General features: G+C 54.2%; 1 protein-coding gene across 1 annotated transcript; it reads left to right on the top strand.

Moving 5' to 3' along the window:
* Window positions 1-124: 124 nt before the first annotated feature.
* Window positions 125-14337, top strand: LOC119103524 (sorting nexin-27). Its single transcript, XM_037227102.1, has 11 exons — window positions 125-212; window positions 2507-2752; window positions 3246-3348; window positions 3821-3949; window positions 4998-5131; window positions 5485-5614; window positions 6920-7094; window positions 7523-7776; window positions 8672-8821; window positions 9315-9443; window positions 13863-14337. Exons 2-11 carry the CDS (start codon window positions 2514-2516, stop codon window positions 13938-13940), a joined length of 1521 nt encoding a protein of 506 aa, XP_037082997.1. The 5' UTR covers window positions 125-212; window positions 2507-2513; the 3' UTR covers window positions 13941-14337.
* Window positions 14338-22929: the final 8592 nt, after the last annotated feature.

The following is a 22929-nucleotide window of genomic DNA, read 5'->3' as shown; positions in this document are numbered from 1 at the left end:
AACACGATCGCAGACGGAATGTGCAGAGGTCCCGGGGACGGCGGATCGGCGAGACAATGAGATTTGCTAGTATCATGCCTATGATATTTGTAGTGCGCCATAATTGTCAAATTGGCAGTTTTCGTACGAAATGGGCATACACACCAAATCAGAAACATAACAGTGGAAGTCGGGGGCGTGTGGAGGAGTGGGGTTGTTTGATCATTTTGCAGGTATGTTTTACTTAAGGGTGTGGTCGTAGGCACTGAAAAATCAGCGTTTGTATTACTTGCAGTCAAGGGTGTAGCTTCCTGGGTTTCCCATTAATTAATGTTCATGTGCATTACAGGACACGTTATGATATGTGTAGCTGGAGCTGCTTGAGGCTGTTGGGCTGTGGGCGTAGTGAGTGTCCACTGGGTTAACGTGCGTGCTGTTTGCTCAATGGATCGAACTTACATACATGCAGCTTAGTTGGCAGGTAGATGTAGGACCTGTAGAGGTCATGGTGAACTGGGATTCCTTCACACAGTATTGCCTTGTTGGCCTAGTTCTAAGAGAAACAACATGCTGGTAACTGGTATCACTGGCCAAGTCTGTCACCTTTTCAACTCACAGCTAGGTGCTAGGGCCTTCAAAAGTTCTCCCAGAACAGGGGAGGGGAACTGAAAGCCATTAATTTATACATATCCAGTCAATTCCCAAAGACCAGTGCAAAAATAAATGTTATGCCAAGCATGCACAGCAGTCTGATAACAGACATGCCAGTGCATGGAAATACAATATTTTGGGAAGTTGTGATGCTGCAAAGGTAATTTCAGGCAAAAGTACCCAAAATGCATAACATAAGTAGATTAATTCAGTGTGATATGGCTTGGCCTGATTTCTGTACATAGAAGTCTGAGGTTCAGCACTTCTGTATTGTGTGGGCATTCAGTGCAATGGATATATGTTTTGCCAAATGGCCCACACTTCTAATCTTGAACTCTGAGAAAGGTACAGAGTTTTAGACCTCCCGGCCCCCTATTTCTCGTGCCCCTGCCAGATGTGTAGGGAGGAATCCATGTGCTACATGTAAATCAAGATATTTTTTACAAGGTGCATTCTTTGCAAAGTCAGGGTTACAATATTTTGTCATTGATTTAATGTTACTTTAATTATAAATGTTTGCAGGCCCAGCACAAAATAATTGAGCTTCAAGCTTGAACTAATATAATTGTAGTCAGATCAGTAAAAAAAATCCATCCACTGTAATGGATGCCTATGCAACATTGTGCTGAGCATCTCGCTTGTGTGCATGAGACTCAGGCTAGGCGAAATTGTGCTAAGACTTAAAATGATGCCCCACCCTCCAAGTGTAGGGAGCATATGGGAGCACCCCACCCACCCCCAAAAGTGTAGGGACCATGTTTACTTTATATATATATATATGTATATATATATATATATATATATATATATATACATATGAGTTAATTTATTTTATAATAAAATACTCCAATTATGGGGTCTAGATATATTTATTATGTCACAGTGGGGATACAAGCAGATTGTGGGCAGTTGGCTGGTAATGGTGTAATGGTTTTTGCTTATCCCAGGTGTGTTGGCATAGTTGGGTGGTAAAAGTGAGGTTCTTCCATATCTGGTTACATAGTGGTTTAGGTCTATAAGTATGTACCAAAGAAATGCAAAACCCCATTGGGATGCAGCCTTTTTCCCTGTCTATCAGTCAGTTGAGTGTTGAGTATTTCATGGTGTTTGTTGGCAAATATTTGCCTCCAAATATACACCAAACATAAACAAGGATTTCAGACAATTTTAGACTATTGAGTTTTGCTGTTCCAGGATGTGAGCTGTCAGTTGCAAGCCATTCTAACATATTTTGCCACCAGCAGCAGTAGCATGGTTACCAAATGTCACTGTGTCAGCCACCTTGCCATGGTTAGTTAAAATTATTACAAGCTGAATCATGCTGCATAATGGAAATGGATCAAGGCCATTGTGAATTGTTCTGCAGTTCCATGCTAAAACTTGTGTTTCCCAGTAAAATTAAGTGACTGTGACATGAGAATTTAGTTTAAGGACAGGATACTGATAGATGGGCTGAACTACACATTTGGGAGGTAGATGTGCAGGGTTTGATTCCCACAATGCTAGCTAGCCCTTTTTGTCAGGGTGAGGGGTTGGTGATGCCATATAGCCTCAGTAGCTGAGTGCATTATGAAATGTAATTTAAGCACTTATAGGCCTTAATGATTATCACCTATTCGCCAAATGTCATGAATAGTTATCACCAATAGCCAAATGTTGTCTGATCCCCGCTCAGTGGGGATCAGACATTAGAGTGCATTATCAGATTTCATCTGCCCTGATGCCTTCCCACATATAATAACAACCCTTCCCTCATGTAAGCTGTTCAAGTAACCCAATGAGCACCAGCTGACCTAGTGTTTGACCACTGCTGTCAGAGCGGCGGCCGGATCCATCCCCTCAGCTCCCCACCCCCACCCTCTCCCCCTGCCGCCAGTGATGGGATGGACGGCAGCCGGATGAGGCGGAAGGGGGCCGAGGCGCCGCGCGGCCCGCGCGTCGTCACCATCTCGAAGACGGAGACGGGCTTCGGCTTCAACGTGCGCGGCCAGGTGTGCGAGGGCGGCCAGCTGCGCAGCATCAACGGCGAGCTGTACGGCCCGCTGCAGCACGTGTCGGCCGTGCTCGACGGCGGCGCCGCCCAGCAGGCCGGCGTCGTCAAGGGTGACCGCATACTCGAGGTGTAAGTGCTGGCGACCGAGAAGCGACGGCGGCCAGGGTGGCGCGTGCTAGCGGCGAGGGCGGCGGTGTTGGCATGACGTTTGCCGTTTCGTCTTTGTGAGTGCGCTATTTTCAGGTGTGTCATGTGTGTTAAGTTTTCCGGTGTCATGCACATACTCTCTCGTGCCATGTCTCCGATGGCGTTTTGGTGTTACGCTCAGGCTCAAAGTCTTCGACGTATATGGAGTGTTTTGTGGACAGTTGTTTGACTTCAATTGTTGAGTGCTGCAGCAGTGGCGGTTGACATTAGCAGGGCTTTTGGGTCATGTATTGCCGTGGAGCGTGCAAACGATGCCGGATGCCGTTTTACCCCCTGAGCTTATTTCCCGTCACGCTTCCATCCTGAACTCGTAGCAGGTACCAGCGGGTCTCGTCACGCGCCGTGATGTCATTAACCGGCCAACAATAACAACAGCACCAGGCGTGACGCGCGCTCCGTTGCCGCCGTGCCGCAGGAATGGGGTGAACGTGGAGGGCGCGACCCACCGGCAGGTGGTGGAGCACATCAAGTCGGGCGGCGAGAGCCTGACCCTCACCGTCATCTCGGTGTCCGCCCAGGTGGGTGTTAAGTGCCGGCGCAATGCATATCATGCCAAGTAAAGGCGGCTGGTGAATACACTTTGTTAGTTTGTTTTGCAGTTAATGGTCACAGGGTACATTGAATTTTCATAAAGTTGGGCAGTGGGGCTCAATCCCGCCCTCCCCCTCCCCCCTCCCCCCTCCCCCGGCCCGCGACACCCCTAGTGTCGGCACTTCTGATTTAGTTAACCGCTTTCGTTTTCAATAGTTTGCGTGTCAAAAGCCGGTTAGTCTGATGGGCTCTGTCACTGCAACTCATGGTGTAATTGCATAATTTCTCTGTGTGCTGCCACCACTATTGTGGCTAGAAACGAGCTCAAAAGGGGCATTGTCCGGTGGTTTTGAAGGCCTTTGGCAAAATCTGTCAGCACAAGTGCTGTTTCTGGACAGACCAGAACCTGGCTGTGCGCGCACTGTATCATGAGTTTCTCATGTCCTGTCTGCCCCACAGGAGGCAGAACGACTAGAACCCAGTGAAGAGGGTAGCACGTTCAGCTCTGTCGACTACTCAGAGAAACGCTCGCTGCCAATCTCCATCCCAGAGTATTCCACCGTTGAGAGGATGAATGAAAAGTTTGTGGTGAGTTGGACGCGAACGTCGTTTTGCTGCCGTCAGACCACGCGCGTTGGCGTTGGCTGGGTGAACGTATTCAGTGATGCGATCAAATCCAGATTATCGGCGATCGACTCCGTGTGAATCGTGATTTGCTTATTTCATTGCGCCCGCACGCTTTACAAGCTGGCAGCCAACAGTCGGATGAGCTGTGGAGTTTCGCGCTAGTTCGATACGCGCTAGTTCGGGCTAGCGATCGTCGACAGTGACTGCGTACCCGCTACTAAGAGAAGTGCAGCGGTTTAGTACACAGAGAAAAATTCGCCAAGTGCGTACAAAATCATCGTGCAGTTGAAGCGCGCATAGGCCCGAAATGATCCCCGACGGTGACAGGAGGCGACTTTCCGGTGGCCGCATGCTCCGGTCTCGGACCATGTGTGGCGCGCCGCCGCCGCCGCCTCGGCAGCTGTGCAGCGGACCGAGCTATGCCCGGCCGCGGCCACCTCGACAGCTATGCAGCGGACCGAGCTGTACCCGGCGTCTGGTTCGCGCCGCGCCGATGCTCTGACGTCACCGTCCGGTATCTTGTGTCGCTGGCCAGCCTTGCTCTCTGCTGCCGCCGGGCGCCGTGTAACCTTGACCGCGTCGGCGCGGCCGAGCGCGGAGATCATCATCGGCAGCCCGGGCGCCTGTGGCGCTGGCGATGCGTTGTACTTGTTATGAGAATGTCCCAGATGTGGAACAGGCTCTGGTCGGCTCGGCGCGGCCGTGTTGTGGGGTTCTGGTGGTGCGATGGTTAGCCTGCGTGTCTGGATAGCCAGTGTTCCTGGGTTCGGTTCCCCGCGGTGCCCGCCGCTCCCGCTAGGGTGAGAGGCAGACGCCGCCGTGTAGCTTCATCAACTGATCTCGTCGTAGAGCCCCAATGACAGCACAGCCGCATGGGCAGACCATGAATTGGCTGGCCGGCTGAAAAGGCCGGAGCTACGTGTTGCATGTCCGAGTGTGGATGCTGGACAGACCATTCTCTGTTGTGGCGGGCGGATCAAACTGTTGAGGAACGCTGCCTGCTTTCCAGGTGTACAATATTTACATGGCTGGCAGGCATCTGTGCTCCCGAAGATATCGGGAATTTGCAAACCTCCATAAAGAGCTGAAGAGAGAGTTCGTCGACTTCAACTTTCCCAGTCTGCCTGGGAAATGGCCGCTCAAGTAAGTGGCGTGCTATCTGTGTTTCCCGTTTTGGTTTTGCCCGAATATGAAATATTCAAGTCCGCCCACAACAGAGTTCGGTTTAACTGCCCGCAACCTCCGGTTTTCCACTCGTGGCAGCAACACGCGACCCGGAAAATGCCTCGTCTTAACTCGCGGTATGCACCCGACATGCGGCAAGCTCATCGCATCGCACCGCGACCCTCTTTTTGGGGTGAAAGGGGATTGCACATTGCAGTAGCGCCGGCTGCGTCTCCCCAGCGTCATGGGCCGTCCCCAGCCGGCGTCGGTGCGTGCGCGCGTGGTGTGGGTGTGCGGCGGGTGCGCGCCGGTGACGGCCTGGCCTCCGGCAGGATGAGCGAGCAGCAGCTGGACCAGCGGCGGCGAGGCCTCGAGGCCTACCTGGAGAAGATCTGCTCGGTGCGCGCCATCGCCGAGTCCGAGCTGGTGCAACAGTTTCTCACCGACAACGACGAAGAGCAGGTGAGCGGCCGCCGGCGGACGGAAGCGCGGCCGGGTCGGGCGCGCCGCTGTAGAGCCGGCCGGGTCGGGGCGCGCTGCTGTAGGGCCGGTCGGGTCGGGCGCGCCGCTGTAGAACCGGTCGGGTCGGGCGAGCTGCTGCAGGACCGGCCGGGTCGGGCGCGCTGCTGTAGGGCTGGCCGGGTCGGGCGCCGCTGTAGGGCCGGCCAGGTCGGGCGCGCTGCTGTAGGGCCGGCCGGGTCGGGCGCGCCGCTGTAGGGCCGGCCGGGTCGGACGCGCCGCTGTAGGGCCGGCCGGGTCGGGCGCGCTGCTGTAGGACCGGCCGGGTCGGGCGCGCCGCTGTAGGCTGGCCGGATCGGGCGCGCTGCTGTAGGACCGGCTGGGTCGGGCGCGTTGCTGTAGGACCGGCCGGATCGGGCGCGCTGCTGTAGGACCGGCCGGGTCGGGCGCGCCGCTGGAGGGCCGGCCGGGTCGGACGCACTGCTGTAGAGCTGACGGGGTCCGGCGCGCTGCTGTATGGCCGGCCGGGTCGGGCGCACCGCTGTAGCGCCGGTCGGGTCGGGCGCGCTGCTGTAAGGCCGGCCTGGTCGGGCGCGCTGCTGTAGGGCCGGCCGGGTCGGACGCACTGCTGTAGAGTTGACGGGGTCCGGCGCGCCGCTGTAGGGCCGGCCGGGTCGGGCGCACCGCTGTAGCGCCGGCCGGGTCGGGCGCGCTGCTGTAAGGCAGGCCTGATCGGGCGCAACGCTGTAGAGTCGGCCGGGTCGGGCGCGCTGCTGTAAGGCCGGCCTGGTCGGGCGCGCTGCTGTAGAGCCGGCCGGGTCGGGCGCACTGCTGTAAGGCCGGCCTGGTCGGGCGCGCTGCTGTAGAACCGGCCGGGTCGGGCGCACTGCTGTAGAGCCGACGGGGTGGGGCGCAACGCTGTAGGGTCGGCCGACCGTGGGTGCCGTCGGTGTGGCGTGTGTTGGGCGCGTGACACGGCGGCGTGCGGTAACCATCCGCGACCGGCGGCACTGCCGGGGGACGCGGTATCGCGATGCTGCGGAGTGGGAGTTCATGGTTCTTATCATGCCACTCAGATGGCAGATTGTGTCCAGCTAACACGTAAGCTCGCTTGGGATATGCGCGAGGGTTGAAATGAGAGCTTGCACTTGATATCGTCTGACAAGTTGAGTTTGTTCAAAGTCGTGTGTTAATCCATTCCATCCGTGATCCATGCACTGTGTTTCCGTCCTTCCTTCACTCGTCCCCCGCACCCGTAAGGCTCAGCGCAGGGATGGCCTCCGTACTAATGCCCGTCCGCGCCACCAGGCCCACATCATGGTGGACCTGAAGGTGCTGCTGCCCAGTCAGGAGGTGGTGGCCGTGTCGGCGCGCAAGAACGCCACCGCCATCGACGTGTACCGCGGCGTCGTGCTCAAAACCGGCATGCAGGAGGACACGGCCAAGTGCTTCGCGCTCTTTGAGATCGTCGAGTACCACTTCGGTGAGCGATGGGCCCGGACGGGGGCCGGTGTGTGTGTGGAGGGCGGGGGGAGGCTCGTCCGGAGAACGGTGCCGTGCCGGCGTTCAGTCGGCGCCCCCGTGCAGCGATCACAGCGTGCTGGATAGTGGCCGTCGGTCGAGTGCTTGCTGCGTCCGGTTTCGTGTGGTGGGATGGGAAACGCTGCGCCCCGAGGCTGTCGTTCCAACGCGGGCTGCGTCCATCTCCGCGCCCCGACTGAACCGGTGTGGTGCTGAAATGTTGTTGTCGTCGCGCCGCTACCTGTGTGCTGGCCGTAGCCTAGGTGTCCCCCCCCCCCCCCCGGGCTGTCAGCCGTGCCGCCAGTGGCCCCCTCCGCCGCGACGCCCCGCGGCGCTGCCCTCCACGCCGCCAGTGGCGCCCCCTCTCCTCACCACCTCTTGCCCCGGCAGAGCGCAAGCTTCTGCCCAACGAGCAGCCACACGCGCTCTACATCCAGAACTACAGCACGGCCACGTCGTCGTGTCTGTGCGTGCGGCGCTGGCTCTTCTCGCCGGAGAAGGAGCGCCAGCTGTGCGCCGCCGACCCTGTGGCGCTGGTCTTCTTCTACTGGGAGGCCGTGCAGGCCGTCAACCGGGGTCACCTCACTGTCGGCGAACGGCTGTACGAGCTCAAGGCACTCCAGGAGCACACCAAGAAACAGGAGGTGCGGGCTCTGTGCAGCCGGTTGGACGGCGTCATTGTGCACTATTGCTTTCGGTATGTGTTTATGTTTGTGTCCTTGCAGGAATTATACACTGCAGTTGTCCTTATAACTCCCTGATGTTTGTGTCTGCCAGGCTGACAGCCTGCTTGAAACAACCGGGACAGCTTGGAGTTATATAATGCTATATCTGTGACACCCCTGTGTTCACATGTTTACCAGGCTGCAAATAATGTCAGAAATAACTAAGAGAAATATGAATAATAGTGATAGTAATATTAGTACTAGTGGTGGTAATATTAATAAATGGAAACGTGAGGAATAGCTATCAGAAACAACTGGTCACGGCATCAGCCGCCCTCCTCCCTCACGGTCCGCTGGCGCTCCGCGGTGGCCGCCCGAGGAGTTGTGTGCTCCGCTGTGACTTCCGCCCGGCGCGCTGTGTGCTCCACTGTGGCTGCCTAGTGTGCGGTGTGATCTGCTGTGACCTCCGCCTGGTGCGCTGTGTGCTCCGCTGTGACGTCTGCGCGGTGCGCTGTGTGCTCAACTGTGGCTGCCCGGTGCGCTGTGCGCTCCGCTGTGAGCTCCGCCCGGTGCACTGTGTGCTCCGCTGTGACCTCCACCCGGTGCGCTTTGTGCTCTACTGTGACCGCCCAGTGCGTTGTGTGCTCTGATAGCACCGCCCGGTGCGCTGTGCGCTTCGATGTCACCGTCCGGTGCGCTGTGTGCTCCGCTGTGGCCGCCCGGCGCGCTGTGCGCTCCGCCGTGATACTCACGGTGTGGGCCGGACCGGGCCGTGCTGACCGCCTGTCCCCCGGCCGGATCGGACCGTGCTGACCGTCTGTCCCCGGCCGGACCGGGCCGTGCTAACCGTCCGTCCCCCGGCCGCGCCCGGCAGTATCTGACGTGCGTGCGCCAGCTGGAGGGCTACGGCGAGGTGGTGTTCCCTCACTGCCCGTGCGACTCGCGCAAGGAAGGCCACGTCATCGTCGCCGCCGGCATCGAGAACTTCAGCTTGCACGCGTGCTCTGAAGAGGGCGCGTCGGAGGTGAGCAGCACGCACAGTCTGGGAGAGCATGTGTCGCGATGTGAGGATGTGGGGTGTGCGAAACGGTGTGATCGTTATAGGGGTGTTTCGGGCTGCGAAGTCCAGCCTCCGAGAAAGTTATGTCAGAGGTGGAAATCTGCAGTCCACACTTTTGCGCTGAAGACGTTCAGAGACGTACGAGACGTGGCCCTTCTCCCCTCGCTGTCCAGTAGTGAAACCCTGAGTGGTGCCGTGTGATCGGACCGAGGCGTGTTGCAAGTTCGAGGTAGAAATGAAGCCGTGCGGCAAGGTTGCTGCTGGCTGTGATATGTAAAAGCTATATCCAAGTCTCGTCATCGTTTTCACGATCCACGCGCGTAGGTGGTATCCCCTGAGTCGAACATTAACAAATGCTTCTGTCCCGCTTGTGACTATTTCCATTGCCTCCTATAAACACTAACTTGCGCGTACGCCACGCGCCACATTCCTTTCTAAGAAGGTCCCGCTGTTTCAGGGCCAGACCATCAAGTTTCCGTGGTCGAGCATCACGCAGTGGGACATTGACGACGGTCAAGCGGCCTTCTGTTTCCAGTACAGCCGACAGGACCATACACCGCGCTGGGTCAAGGTGTTCACGCCACACGTGAGTGACGGCGGTGACCGCGCCCGGTCCCGCGTGCGCCGCTGCCCGTCCGCTGCACGAATACCGTCCCCTGCCCATCTCCCGTTTCCTGCTCCGTCTTCCGTCTGATGCCCGTCTCCCGTCTCCTGTCTCGTCTCTCGTCTCCTGCCCCGTCTCCCATCTCCTGCCCGTTTCCCTTATTTTGCCCCGTCTCCCGCCTCCTACCCCGTCTCTCGCCCCGTCTCCCATCTCCTGCCCGTTTCCCTTCTTTTGCCCCGTCTCCCGTCTCCTGCCCCGTCTCTCTCCCCGTCTCTCATTGACGAGAGGTGCTGACGGCCAGCCGGTCACGGTCTGGTCCAGTCTCGTGTATTCGTGGCCCGTCTCGACCCGTTTTTATGGCTTTTTTGTTGGGTGACTGACTTGGTTCAGTAATGTAGATGGAACACACCGCACTCAACAAGCTTCAAAGCTTTCGAAGTCGGTTATCGCGTATTTTGCGCTGTGTTGGTCATTGATTTTAAGATGACTTGACGCGCTCTGTACCTGGATCCAAAAGCGTGCCGTTAGGCTGCGTTCGTACACAAGCAGGTCTCAAACGGAGGGAAGTATAGCACAACCGCAGCATTTTTGGGGTCTTATCAGAACACCGGGCCCGCCTGTGAGCCATCTCATTTAATTCCCTTGGTTGGCGCCGTGCTGAAGTCTCGCGAGGCTCATTCCAGACGTGAAACGGAACTGCTCTTGATCTCAGCATGTGCTGAAGGGAGGAAACCATCGTTTGTTGTTTTGTCTGGCAGTAGCTTTCAGTGACGCCCCGGGGGTACGGCGCCCTTGCTGAGGCGCTGGTTGAGTGATGTTCTAGCCCGACGTACGGGTCTGCTGATAGTCCGCAGTAAGCAGAGGCGCGAGTAAACTGTCGCGAGATACAACCTCTCCCTTTGCTCGTTACTATGCGGGGAAGCGGCAGGGGAGGTTGACCGTCACGGGCGACAACTGCAGCGTCCTGGGTAGCGGTTAGCGCCGTACCAGACGGTCATGGTGGGCGGTGTGTCCCTCGTCAGATTACGCCTAGCTGTTATGTTGATCGAGACAAACTCCAGCGTGGCTTGGTAACGCTTCGCAAGGTTCGCTGAATGTTGCCGACCCGTCGGTGGTTCAGAGCGCCTGGACGGGGTCTGGGGACTCGCGACCTGTTCTGGGGCGCCGCTGTCTTCTACACGGCTCCATTCCAGCCAACTGATCTGAGCGCCGCTCCCTTCTACACGGCTCCATTCCAGCCAACTGATTTGGGCGCCGCTCATTTCTACACGGGTCCATTCCAACCAACTGGTCTGGGCGTTTCTCAGCTCTACACGGATGCCATTCCAGCCAACTGCTCTGGGCGCATCTCAGTTCTACACGGGTCCCATTCCAGCCGCCGAAGCTACATGGGCTGCTGCATGGTCCAGAATCGGGGCTATGAATCCTCGTGGGTCGGGGCGTCGCTGGTCGGCACTCGGTAAACAGTAGCGTGATGGGCCATTTGGCGCGATGCATAACGACTGTGTCAGTTAATATGTTACCGCGTGCTCCATGTGAACGTGAAGTTATGTACGATGCAGGGTGTACTAGCGTAGGTTATGAGGCGTGCTATGTTTCGACGTATGCGAGATTTGCGGTCCTGCCAGGATAATTCAACAAGCCGCTGTTTAGGGGAGAGATACGTGTCCTGCTCAGACATTATTCTGAAGGATCTGTGAAGTATCCCAACGAATTGATGACGGTCGCTCAGACATCGTCGCATGTTTCCCTGTAATAGCATTCTCTACCTCTCTGCGGTACTTACCTTTGCTTTACGCCGCCCCCCCCCCCCCCCCCCCTCCCGGCCTTGTCCCTTCTCTGTCTCTTTGCTGCCTTCGGTGCCTGACATGCGAGCGGTCACTCCGGTCGTGAGTGCCTGGCAGGCCGCCCTGTGTGACGTACGTTATGAGGGTTAAGCCAACGTCAAGCCGGAGAGTCAACGAACGCAAGCCGCCTCCGCGATATGGAGCCTGAGGTGTGACGTCACTATGACGTCGTTCGCCGCCGTCCGAGCCCGATCGGCTGATTAAAACTTGGTCATGATCTTTTAGCAATGGACGACAACCCGCCGTAAGTGAGGACTGACTGACTGATTGAGTGGGCCCCGATCATTCCTGACAATCGTAAAATCCCATACCTTGCATGTAAGCTATGCGACTTCTCAAGGGTAGACAAGTAACTTCAACGTCCAGAATTAATTCGAAAGCAGAGCATGAAGTACATTTCAAGGTTTTGAGGCCTTGGCAACGTGTTTTGAAAAGTCAGATGTTTATTGTATCCTCGGACCAATTAAAACAGTCGTCCTACCACGCAAGTGACGCCCTGATTTCATCCGGATTAATAGTTTCTGTTTTGTATCAGAGGTCATCACCAGTGAACAGTCAGCGGCTCAAACAGACTACCCGTCGCTCTGAAATATTCGCACAATATTTCTTGAGAAGAAGTTCTGTGTATAATATCAAAGTAGTATACAAGCGAGTGTGAGGGATGAATTGTTGCGCAAGAAAATGTTGCACGTGCGCGGAAAATTATGGAGCGCACACTGCTAGCCCGCGACATAACGGTGGTTTCCCTGTAGTGTGTCTGGCTGAAGTATGATCCTGTGATGCATGTCAGAAATCCGAGTTTGGGCATTCGTGCGGAGACCTGCAGCGGACAGTTCAATAGACAAAACCGCATTCTCACTGTTCACGACACACACGCCGATGTGTTTGCAAATGAAAGCGTACATTTGTCTTTCACGATTAGTTGTCATCCCCAGTTCCATGTTTCGCTGTCATCGATCCTGAACAAATGCCTGTCCTTCTAATGTAAGGTTCAGCTGGAGTTTATCTAACCCGGAATAATCACCGACAAGATAGATATACAGATGGTATTTGGGATCCTCCATGATGTGACGTTTCCGGCCTCCACATCACATACACTGAACGCAGAAGTAAAAACACACGGACATCTACACACACGGTGATAAAAAACGGGACACATACCGTGGTAGAAACGGGGCACCAGGCTCGTCTCGATCGCAGGCAAGCGACTAGCCTGCGCTGCCAAGGCGTCAACAGTGGAAGACGGGCGAGCGTCTGACGGCGGTGAGTTCCGCACGCGTGTCGCGCTGGAGAAGCTGGGCATCAGCGCAGGCCTCGGCGCGCGCTCGCGGGAGCTGCGACATCCCGTCAGCTGTGACCCGAGTGGTGCCGGAGGACACCGAGCCTCGACCGGCCGCCCGTTGGCACAACGCCCCGGGTGAACGGGTGTTCGACAGAGTGATTGGCATTGTCATCGTGTCCCACTCGGTGATGATGTCAGGCTTTGTAGGCTGACCCAACACGAGCAGCGTGGGCGACACACGTTCGGTATTATTTAGGTTGAGGACGGTGTGGGTGTAGATGTTCAGTGCTTTTTGAACCATCTGTTGGACCATTGAACCGCTGAGTAGCCCCGCCCTCCCCCGCAAAGAGTCGAGCGACATTGAATGTGGGTAAACAACGCCTCTATCACCTCTTGGACTCTGTCGGTACGTGGTGTCTCATCCGGACAAGTGCACGCATTTGTTGCACGCCATGGCAAGCATGTATGGCATGAAGCGGGCACTGCCGCGAGTGTCCTGGTGACTCAGTAACCTAAATGTGCGGTTAAAATCTTGATATGAATCATGGGGGAGGGGGAGGGGGGATTGAAATCCAGGCTCTGTGAGCGTGTTACGTAAGACGTATGCTACGTCGCCTCGCCAAGCACCGCCGCTATCTTCCCGAAGCACCAGAGCGCCCCTGCCCGTGGCTGCGCTGCTGTTTCCGTGCAGCCCCCCGCTAGTCACCCGGGCGGGCCCCGGCCGTCCGCGGCTGGCCGCGTGCCCTGCAAACGGCGGTGCCCGCCGGCCGGGTGCTGAGTGACGGTCGCCACGGTATGCGCCGCCGTCGACCGCCGCCGCCGCCCCGGTGCGTGGTGGTGGCGGTGTCCGCCGGGGTGGGAGCCGCAGCCGCCCGTCACCGCGTGGCGCCCGCGCCTCGTCCGCGCCCCGTTGACTCGCGCCCGCGCCGAGCCGCGCTCCGTTGACTTGCCTGCGCTGACCCGCCCTCCGTTGACTCGTGCATGCGCCGACCCGCCCTCCGTTGAGTCGCGCCCGCGCCGACCCGCCCTCCGTTGACTCGCGCCCACGCCGGCCTGCGCTCCGTTGACTCGTGCCCGCACTTACCCGCGTATACACTGACCCGTGTCCACGTCGGCCCATGGCGACGCCGGTAGATATAAGATAGATAGAAATAGACGCCCGGTAGATAAGGTAGATATCTGCGCAGACTCGTGCCCAGACCAGCTCGCTCTTGCTTTGAACTTGCCGACGCTTACTGGCGTCCGCTCTGACCCGTGTGCTCCCGCCCCCAGCACCAATTCCTGTACGAGGTGTTCGAGCGGATCCAGGACGAGCGGCGCACCGTGACACCGGCCGAGGACGAGCCGTGAGGCGGTGGCGGATGAGTGCGGCCACGCGGCCACCCCGGCCGCGCCTGTCGGCCGATAGTGACTACCTTTATGCAGACGAAGTAATACTGTACAGTGCGAAAGAAAGTCGTGTATGCGCGCCAGTCTTAGTTGGTCCGCGGGGGTGGTTGTAAGTGCATTTAGGCGCGGGACAGTCGTTTTTGTCAGTCGGCAGCCGGCTGTTTTTGTCTGTCTTTTTGTCCTGCGGCCGGTCTGTCTGTGATGGTGGCGCGGAGCGCGGCCCGTCTGATTTATGATTTGTGTGAGCGACGCGTCGCTGTCACATCGACTGTTTACACTGGGCGGAGCACGTGGCGGGTCCCTGTCCAGCCGGCTCCGGCAGCGGGCGGCTGTCGCCGGCCACGCGGCCGGGCCGGGCAGACGCCCCCCGCCCGGCGCCCGGCGCGCGGTCCTGGACAGCCGAGCGTACCGTCGGCCACGGGCCCGGCCGTGGTGGGCACGCGGACGCGGACGCTGAGGCCGGCCGCCCATCGTTGGGTCGCGCCGGCCGGCCGCCGGCCTGAGCCGGCCCTGGGGCGGCTCCGCGCCCCGGGAGCGGGCCGGCCGGCACGCGTACGCTTACCCCTGTATACGCCCGTCCGCCGCGAGCGGGTTCGAGCGCCGGCTGCCCGGCGGCAGAGTTCACATATCAGCCGAGCGCGCAGCGGCGCCCGCACGGAGCGGCGATATTGTTTCCGTTGATCTGCCTTGTGATAGTTTACCCGGCGTGGGCGGGCCGGCCGGTGCGCGGCGCTCCGTCTCGCCGCCGCCAACCCTCAGACCGTTTAGCGTGGTGTGCCATTATGTCCGCTCGGATCACGTTATGCATGCTTACCGGTAATACACAATAGCCTCGTATGCTGGCTTTGGACTGCTGAGACGGCCGTGCGTCACGCCAGCGGATGCAGGACTTCGGACGGCGTTGCGGTGGCGGGGGAGCGGTCAGTGTGGCGTTGGCGTGGGAATGACGATATAAGGCGGAACACGGTGGAAGGTCGTCCGGGAGGCCGATCTTCTATCTGTCCTCCTCACCTTCTCATGCTGCTGCACTGCTGTCACCGTGGCGGGCGGTGTCTGGGAGTGGTGCCGTCTCCGCGCAAGCCGTTCTCAGGCTGCACCAGCGCACCAAACGCTGGTGTGAGCAGACACCCGGCACCCAACAGGTTGCGGCAGTTGAACAGGGAGGGGGAGCTGGGATCCATTAGCAGATCGGAACGCTCGACGCGTGCTTGCATACACATGTAAACAGCGCGCTTCCGGCGAGGGGCGGAACCGTGCTGTTGGGGGTCGAATTCTGCAGACCGGTGGTGAGCTGGTGCGAGGAAACAAGATGTCCCTGGCTGTTCATGTACGTCGAAAGGCTTTGGTTGCTTCCGTTGCGTGTAGGCATGTAGCATATATATATATATATATATATATATATATATATATATATATATATATATATATATATATGTGTGTGTGGGGTGGGGGGTGGGGGTGGGGGTGGGGTGTGGGTGTGTGTGGGTGTGTGTGTGTGCGCGTGTGGGGGGTGTGGGGGTGTGGGTGTGGGTGGGTGGTGTGTGTGTGTGTGGTGTGGGGTGTGTGTGTGTGTGTGTGGGGGGGTGTATACCAGTATGTAGGTATGTATGTATTACATGTACACTTGTATGGGTGGGACGCTTCATTGCGATTCACGGGCTGCGTTGCGTTCTCGCCATCACCCGGCATGTTCTCGCCTTGTGCCTCACTTTCATCCTAATTTTGTCAGAGGCGTAGGTGCGGTATAGTCGGCGGCATAGTCTCGCCAAATAAGTTTGGGAGGCCGAACAAGGGAAAACGACTTAACCTGACCCCAAAATAAAAACGGACTTTTCCCAAAATGTGATCCACGTTGCCTTCAAACTCGGGGGCCGCCATCTGAACAGAAAACTACGCCTGGATACAGCGGCCCGGGCACCCCAGGAACGCCTGCTGCACATCAGATCTGGGCACTATTATTAATCTACGACCAAGCTCTCATGTAACACCATGCGTTTGGGCCGCGTCAGAATGCGTCAAAAAAACTAGCCCTTGTTTCTAGGAGAAGTCAGCGGTCAAACTGCCGTTCTTCGCGCTGCTGCCGCCGTGGCGCGCGGCGCGGTACCGCAGCGCGTGCAGCACCTACGCGCCAGCGCCCGCCGTCTGACCATCTTCGACGTGCACGCCACGCTGCGGCACCCGCTGGCCGATAAAGGCGCTGCGCCCCGGCATCGCTGGTGCGAGACGGCCGGCATCAGCGCGCGCTGGTGCAGGCGTTCGAGGAGAACGTGGTGCGGTTTGTCTCCACGCCCGGCCTGGGAGAGTTTGAGGCCACCGTGCGCAGCCGGGGCGGGTCTGCACCGCCCGAGGAGCTGCTCTCGGTGGTGGACGTGTGTCCCGGCTGGACGTCTACCGCGGCCAGAGCAACTGCCTGAAGCAACGCCTCGACGAGATTAGGTTTTGGTGCTGTCAGGGCTTCGTCTGGGTGGCATAGGTCCTGAATGCCTCAAAGGGAGTGCTCCACATTCGCATGGGGTTTTGACTTGAAATAGCCACCTTAAAGATCATTCGGTGGAGTTCACGGCCCTGCCGTTCCTAAGACTCAAGCGCTTCTAGTTTCTGAACTACGCTCACGCGAGGATGCGCAGACCACTTCTGGGAGACTATTTCAGGATCACCAAGGCATTCATGACGCCATGATAACGCCTTTCAAATGCTGCCGTTCTATTGGCCATGTGAGGATTAGGGTCTATGAAAAAATAATGGTCGAATCATCCATATCTGGCGTTCGTGAGCAGGAGTTCCAGATATACGGGCTGTCAATTGGGTCTCAATCTATGTCGTGCAAGGTACGATGACGTAACCTAGCAATGACGTATTAAGAGCACATTTACTAAACAGAGAAACGATGTTGTGTAGTGCAGCCTTTTCCACTTTAAGTCTGCAGATAGTTAACAGTGAGCTTAGTTCATCATATCTGATGCTTGTTTCCTTGTCTTTGAATGTGAGACATTCCCTGTACCCATGACGTCGTCAGTTACGTGCTGTCTTCTAAGCATTTCTTCGTTGGCACTGGTCGCGACTATCCATGGTGCCACAAATTTCCCGAGGGAGAGGCACTTTTGGCACCCAGGCGATCGCGGCTGGTGGCAGAAAGACTCCAGATAATGTGGCGGTTATCGCGCCGTGAGTCGTACATTCAGATTCGATTTAAGTCATTCAGGGATATTCGACGGCTCAATGATCTGGTATAACAACAATCCACAGCAGTCTCGAGATAGGATGCATTAAACACTGCCGCGTACCAAACCTGGCTGTCCCGCCTTAGGGCCTGAACCGGTATTGACATAGAAGGCAATACGCATGCCAGTTCGAAACTTTGTTCCGTTTCACAGCGGATTGCCTCCCGCACAGCTGAACCAATATGTGTCCAGGTGTGCAGAACACATCTGTGTGGTAGTACGACTACATACTGTCGCCCGGCCGACTTTGTGTGATCCGTGTTATGGCTGCCCCTGGCTGCTGAGTGCGCAGCCACGCGCCGGCGGAATGTATCTGCTGTGCGGAGGACCTTCAGCAGAAACACGAGACTGTACAGCGAATTCGTAGCATTATGTTCGTTCGTAATTCATAATGTTCTACTGCCCTGATTCGTAGCCAGCGGCAGGCTGGCGAGCGGGTTTGGCTTTTTGCGCCGACGAATCCGACAAATTTGCGGCAGGTCACGTGTCACCCTGTTGCCGTTGTTACGTTTACTTCCCACTCGGTTCGGGCGGCAGCGCGTTGCTTTCAAGATCGGTTTCGAAAAACTCGACATTGGTCGCTTCACAATTGATTGCTGACGTCCCTACGGATCGTACAGTGTTGGGCGGCATGGTTGGTGTCTAGACAGCTCCAGGCACTGGTGTCGATTTGTATTCTTTTGGGCGGGCCACTACCACCACCTCCACCAGCACCAAGTTCAGTTTGCCCCCCCCCCCCCCACGGTGAGTTTGGCCCTCCAACATTCTGGAGCCTAGGTATGTACAAGCAAAGAGCCCGAAATTAAATAAGTTTTAGATATCTCGAATAATTGTGTCAAAGGTACGAGGAACTAAGAAGGTGCAAACTGTGATATGATGTTAAGTCGATGAGCTGATGATGATGATGATAATGATGATGATGATGATGATACTGATAATGATGACGATGAGCTGATGGAGCTCGTCAAACTTAGAGCTACGCATGCGTACCATATTCACTGGAGCATTTTCTGTGTTTCGCTGCATTTTGCTTGTTTTAATTGAACAATTCAGACGTCTTGCTAACTCAGGTCCAGTTTTGTGTTATTGTCTGAATGTTTTTGAAGCTATTCATCGATGCTTCGAATTCTTCAGATTGCAACAAACTGCGTTTGCTGCAATATTTTGTCAAGAAGTGCTATCGGAGAATTCAAACATACCAGTCGAATATAAGCACGCAAAAACTTGACCAATTTACGAGCCGTCACGCCCAAAAGAATCCTAAAAATTTGCTAGCCTCCACTTGGACGTGAATATTCTATGAAATAGTCCGAAAGCTTGACGATCGACACCGCGTGAATAAACCGATAGTGCTAATCGTCCGACGCTGATCAGCAAAATAAAAGCAGGGATTTCGAATATGCTCATCACGAGTGAGGGTTGCAGTTTGAAGCCCGCCTTGCGGCTGCCTGCCGAGGATTTTCGTGGCAGCCAGGGAGCTAGAATCGCTTTTGAATTAGGGTGGGAGGGAAAAATTCCGTCGCAGAAAGACCGTGCGGGAGAGAAAAAACCAATTCACATAGATGGGACTTATGAGCTCGTGAGTGACGCTTCAGCAAACAAAGACAAATATTTCAAGTTGCCATGGACGTACTATCAGAAACCTGACAAAACTGTTTTGTTTTTTAACATCTTAGGGCATTAAAGTGAAACAGAATACACTAAATCATAGTAATTTCATGACAGTGTAATGAGCATAACAAATTATTAAAGCCGAGAATTTGATGCTGTACTTTTCACTTCCCTTCAACAGCACTTTTAACACAAAACAAAGCAAAGGAATTCAATAACGAAATAACAACAGAAAATTCAACAAGCATAATGCACTCAAACCAAAAAAACCTTGGACTCCTACACATCAGCCTATCACCAAGTCAAACAAAATAGACATACCTCTGGCTTCTGTGAAGATGGGGTCATGGAAATCAAACATTTTGTCGCTGTTTCTTACAAAATAGCAATGCTTATTTCAGTGAAAATAGCCTAACTATGCCTAACCTAAAGATGCATTATTTCCTCTCATTCTGTCTAACCTGTTAATATCATGGGTTAGACAGAATGACATGAAGTAAGCAGTTGTGAGTTACTGATTCTCGCACAACTCCTATTGCCACTTGCCATGCACTTAACCAACTTTACCTAACTTAGAGTAGCCCATGCGTTGAACATCATCTCAACTCGGCTATCTGTTGACAGCAGCACTTGTGGTAAAAACATGATAAAGCTAATTTTTGTCTGGTTTCAACTTGCGTTTTTATTCAGTTCATTTGCGTATCCGTGTTGACACCAGACATAGTTAACAACACACAAATCAAAACACTTTAAATCACTTTGAACAACTTATTTCGATTTCTATGGTTAACCTATGTCAGGGGCAATAATGGGTGTGCTCCCCAAAACAATCTCTCTTCTCCAAAAGTAACAAAACTTTTAGATGACCATGCCAGTATTGCTGCTTGCCTCTTCAGCTGCAGCAAAGGCATCTATTTAGGCTCGTTTATTCATATATAATAACAAAGTTTGAGATGCTGCCTTCACATTTTAAATGGTCTGGTCTGACGATTTGTTGCATGCTAATATTGAACCCAGATGATAATTGCTATGCAGCATAGAGTATCCCTGTGTTCAAATATGCTGCATGTATACTGTACATTCAATTGCCAGTCAGCAAACCATCACAACTATAGAAAAAATCTGGTTAAAGCAGCCATGAGGGACCACTTCCAGAAATTTGGGCACATAATCAAAAATATGGAACAAAATAAGCCCATTGCATGCCTTATGGCATCATAATTTGTCTTATGACAAACCTCGATGGATTACAACAGAAAATGGCTAACTCTGGTTACCAATCATGTGTTGAAAGCAGGTAAGGTAAGCAATTACTCGGTCCACAGGAGACTTTCTGGCTTCTTCCTGCTCCCCCAAAACAAAAAGCCCGTACCTTTTGCATGGTCTGCTGGGAGATAGAGTCGTCCCACTCACCCCCCAAATATAAATATCAATCATTCCACCAACCTTCGAGGTTAAAATGCGAAACAAGTAAGAGGTGTGCATGATAAACATTTCCGGAGGGTAGAATTTCGCCATCAAACACTTCTGCATTAGCTACGTCAGGTCTGTCCCAAAGCTCTGTATGGCAGCACAAAGATAGCCTTGTCAGGTAGCCTGGTGAATTAGACACTCGAAAGGCTTATATTTATCATTACTGAGCACCGCCATAAGCCAAGAAAACGGTAACCGAGGGTTTAACAGAGCAAAAATGGCGGTGAAAATAAGTCCCGTGCTTTAAACTGTCTCTTTCATTCCCTGTGAATTGTTCACTCTTAGATGCATATCAAACATGTTTGGGCGGCTGGCGAATTAATCCTATTTATGTGTGAGATACGTACAAGTTTGCAGTTGGAGCATCTTGCAGAGAAATTGGTCAACATTTTAAGCAACAGATGGTACCTCTAAAGGCGATCGGAAAGGAAGAAAGAATAAAGTGGCATCACACATGCATGATACCAAGAAAAACAAAGGTAGTTAACTAAATATCAAGACTGACACTTTTCTGGCCAAATTTTGTAATCAGCTGATTTGGCTTAAAATTCGTTAACATGAGTGCTCGAATGGTAATATTCATCTTGTAAATTTCATTTAGAAGACATTTCTTGAATTTTTCACTCCTGCATTTCGGAAGTGATGCAATTTGGTGGTCAAGTTTCCTCGGGGAAAAAGAAAAACATGGAGTAAAATTCTCTACCAGGCTTTGCTGGTGTTTGCACCAGGCTCTGCTTTCGTGGCGCGGTGGTGAGACCAAAAAATAGGGGATACGTGAAAACCTTGCATTTGGCACACAGCTGCCGATTGTGATGCATTTTGTAAACAAACCAAACTTAATGCGTGCAAGCGGCTGGAGACGCTTGGGTTCTTGGGCTTGGAGGTACCTGGCGCTCTTGCTCTGTGCATACATAGACATGATTCAGATGTAGGCGAGGCAGGACATAGCCATAGGTGTCCAGGTTCTGTGGAGCCTCGTTTATGCTTGGTGGTTTTAAGTGAGCTCGGTTTTGGATGACATCTGAAAACCTCAGAAGGGGAAATAGTGGTTTGGCTTGTGCGATTCGACAATGTCAGGCAGGAGTGAAAAATTCACATAAAATATGGGAGAAGAAGTGAAAAATTCTTCCCCATAGGGTGTTGCTTTACACCCAAAGTCGGCAATTCTAGGACGCTGGTGGCAGCCTTTCTCATTCGCGCGCATCAGCTTCCACTTTATTTCCGAAGCCAAACACGTCCAAATGCGTTTAAAGCTACATAACACGACCATTCGTCGACTAACGAAACTTGGTTTCGACTATCGAGGCCACCAAAAATGATGATGGTGCTCGTCGACGACGCCTCCCGCCGAGATAAAGCGAGGAAATGTATTGGAGCAGGAGTGTAGTTTCAACTGTGTTAGACTACAGCTCTCCAGCTTTGGGAGGAAAGTAGGTCAAATCCGGGGAGAGGTCTGCTTTTTTGCATTTTGGGGCAGGCTTTCAGGGCAGGGCAGCGCTCAGAGCCCGAAACCTGTTTTTCCCCAAAATTACACCTTTGTGATAGAGGCGCCATGATCGTCACGCGCGGCGGATTCGCCATTCCATTACATCACCACCCAGCGCACAGCATCGCTTCGAAGTGAAAAGCGTCTGAGTCAAGAGGCAATTGGATCAAAATCGTTGAAAGATTGTCGGCAGTTTATACCAGCCACGAAGCGGCATCAAAAAGTTTGAGGATCTCAACCCCATTGCAGAAAGATTTGAAATTGAACTGGGTTCTCACACTGCGCATCGTACAAAAATTCCGGATGAAAGAAATCACATCTACAGAGCTGTAGTTTCAGATTTAATCATTGTTTCTGTGTTGAGTACATAGACCTAAAAACCGCATTCTTGGAGAACACACCCATAACATATGGATACATTGTTCAAAGTGCCAGAACGCTAGAACATATATCATCGAGACAATAGCGACAACAGAGCGTCCAGCAAACTAGTGAGAAATTTATCCTTGCCTAGAAAAAGGGAGGGTCTCACAACTGTTCAATAAAGTGAGTTTAAGTGAGACCAAACCTTGAAAGGTTCAACCTATGTTTATCCACGGACGCCAATCCCTTCGGAGAATCGACTAGTGAAGCAATAACGTAAAAAGTTTTGCGCTTGCTCGCTTGCCATCTTAGGAACCAGAATACCGATGGGCCGGGATTACAGCTTCCACCAAGGCGAGCGGTGTTGGCTGCTGCAGATAACACCCGGCGTTGGCAGGCGCACGCGCGCGAGAACGGCCGTTGTAGAGTAATCCTTCCGAAAAATCTTTCAAATATATTCGCATTGTTCAAAGATTAGACTGGGCCGCATACTTCATGTGCAAAATTTTGAGGTTAGCCTATGAGCGGCTCAACGGTTACAGCAACGCCAAAACTATAGATGGTTATCTTTACTTTTCCAGCTCCACCATATGATTCCACCGCCATCTCGCGGTGGAATCATATGGTGTGCCATTCTGTAAGTGCCATTTCGTTCCTATTGTCAATCTAAAATATTCACCTGGATTTTCGTTCGCTTGTTAGTCACTGCCTAGTGATAACCAGGAGGGGGGAGAGGGAGGTGATCCTGTGCGGCCCCCAGAGACTGCAACGCCGGGCGTCGGGTTTTTGTTCTGTA

The sequence above is a fragment of the Pollicipes pollicipes genome, unplaced genomic scaffold (genome assembly GCF_011947565.3).
Source record: "Pollicipes pollicipes isolate AB1234 unplaced genomic scaffold, Ppol_2.1 Scaffold_5724;HRSCAF=6776_pilon_pilon_pilon, whole genome shotgun sequence".
NCBI lineage: Eukaryota > Metazoa > Arthropoda > Thecostraca > Pollicipedomorpha > Pollicipedidae > Pollicipes > Pollicipes pollicipes.
This window is presented reverse-complemented; position numbering and strand designations above follow the sequence as displayed.

What these genes read in the sequence shown, in the direction of transcription:
- LOC119103524 (XM_037227102.1), top strand. Translation starts at nt 2,514, where the DNA reads ATGGACGGCAGCCGGATGAGGCGGAAGGGGGCCGAGGCGCCGCGCGGC. An exon ending in CTGAAGAGGGCGCGTCGGAG is followed by an intron (nt 8,822 to 9,314) that starts GTGAGCAGCACG and finishes CCGCTGTTTCAG; the next exon opens with GGCCAGACCATCAAGTTTCC. An exon ending in TCAAGGTGTTCACGCCACAC is followed by an intron (nt 9,444 to 13,862) that starts GTGAGTGACGGC and finishes TCCCGCCCCCAG; the next exon opens with CACCAATTCCTGTACGAGGT.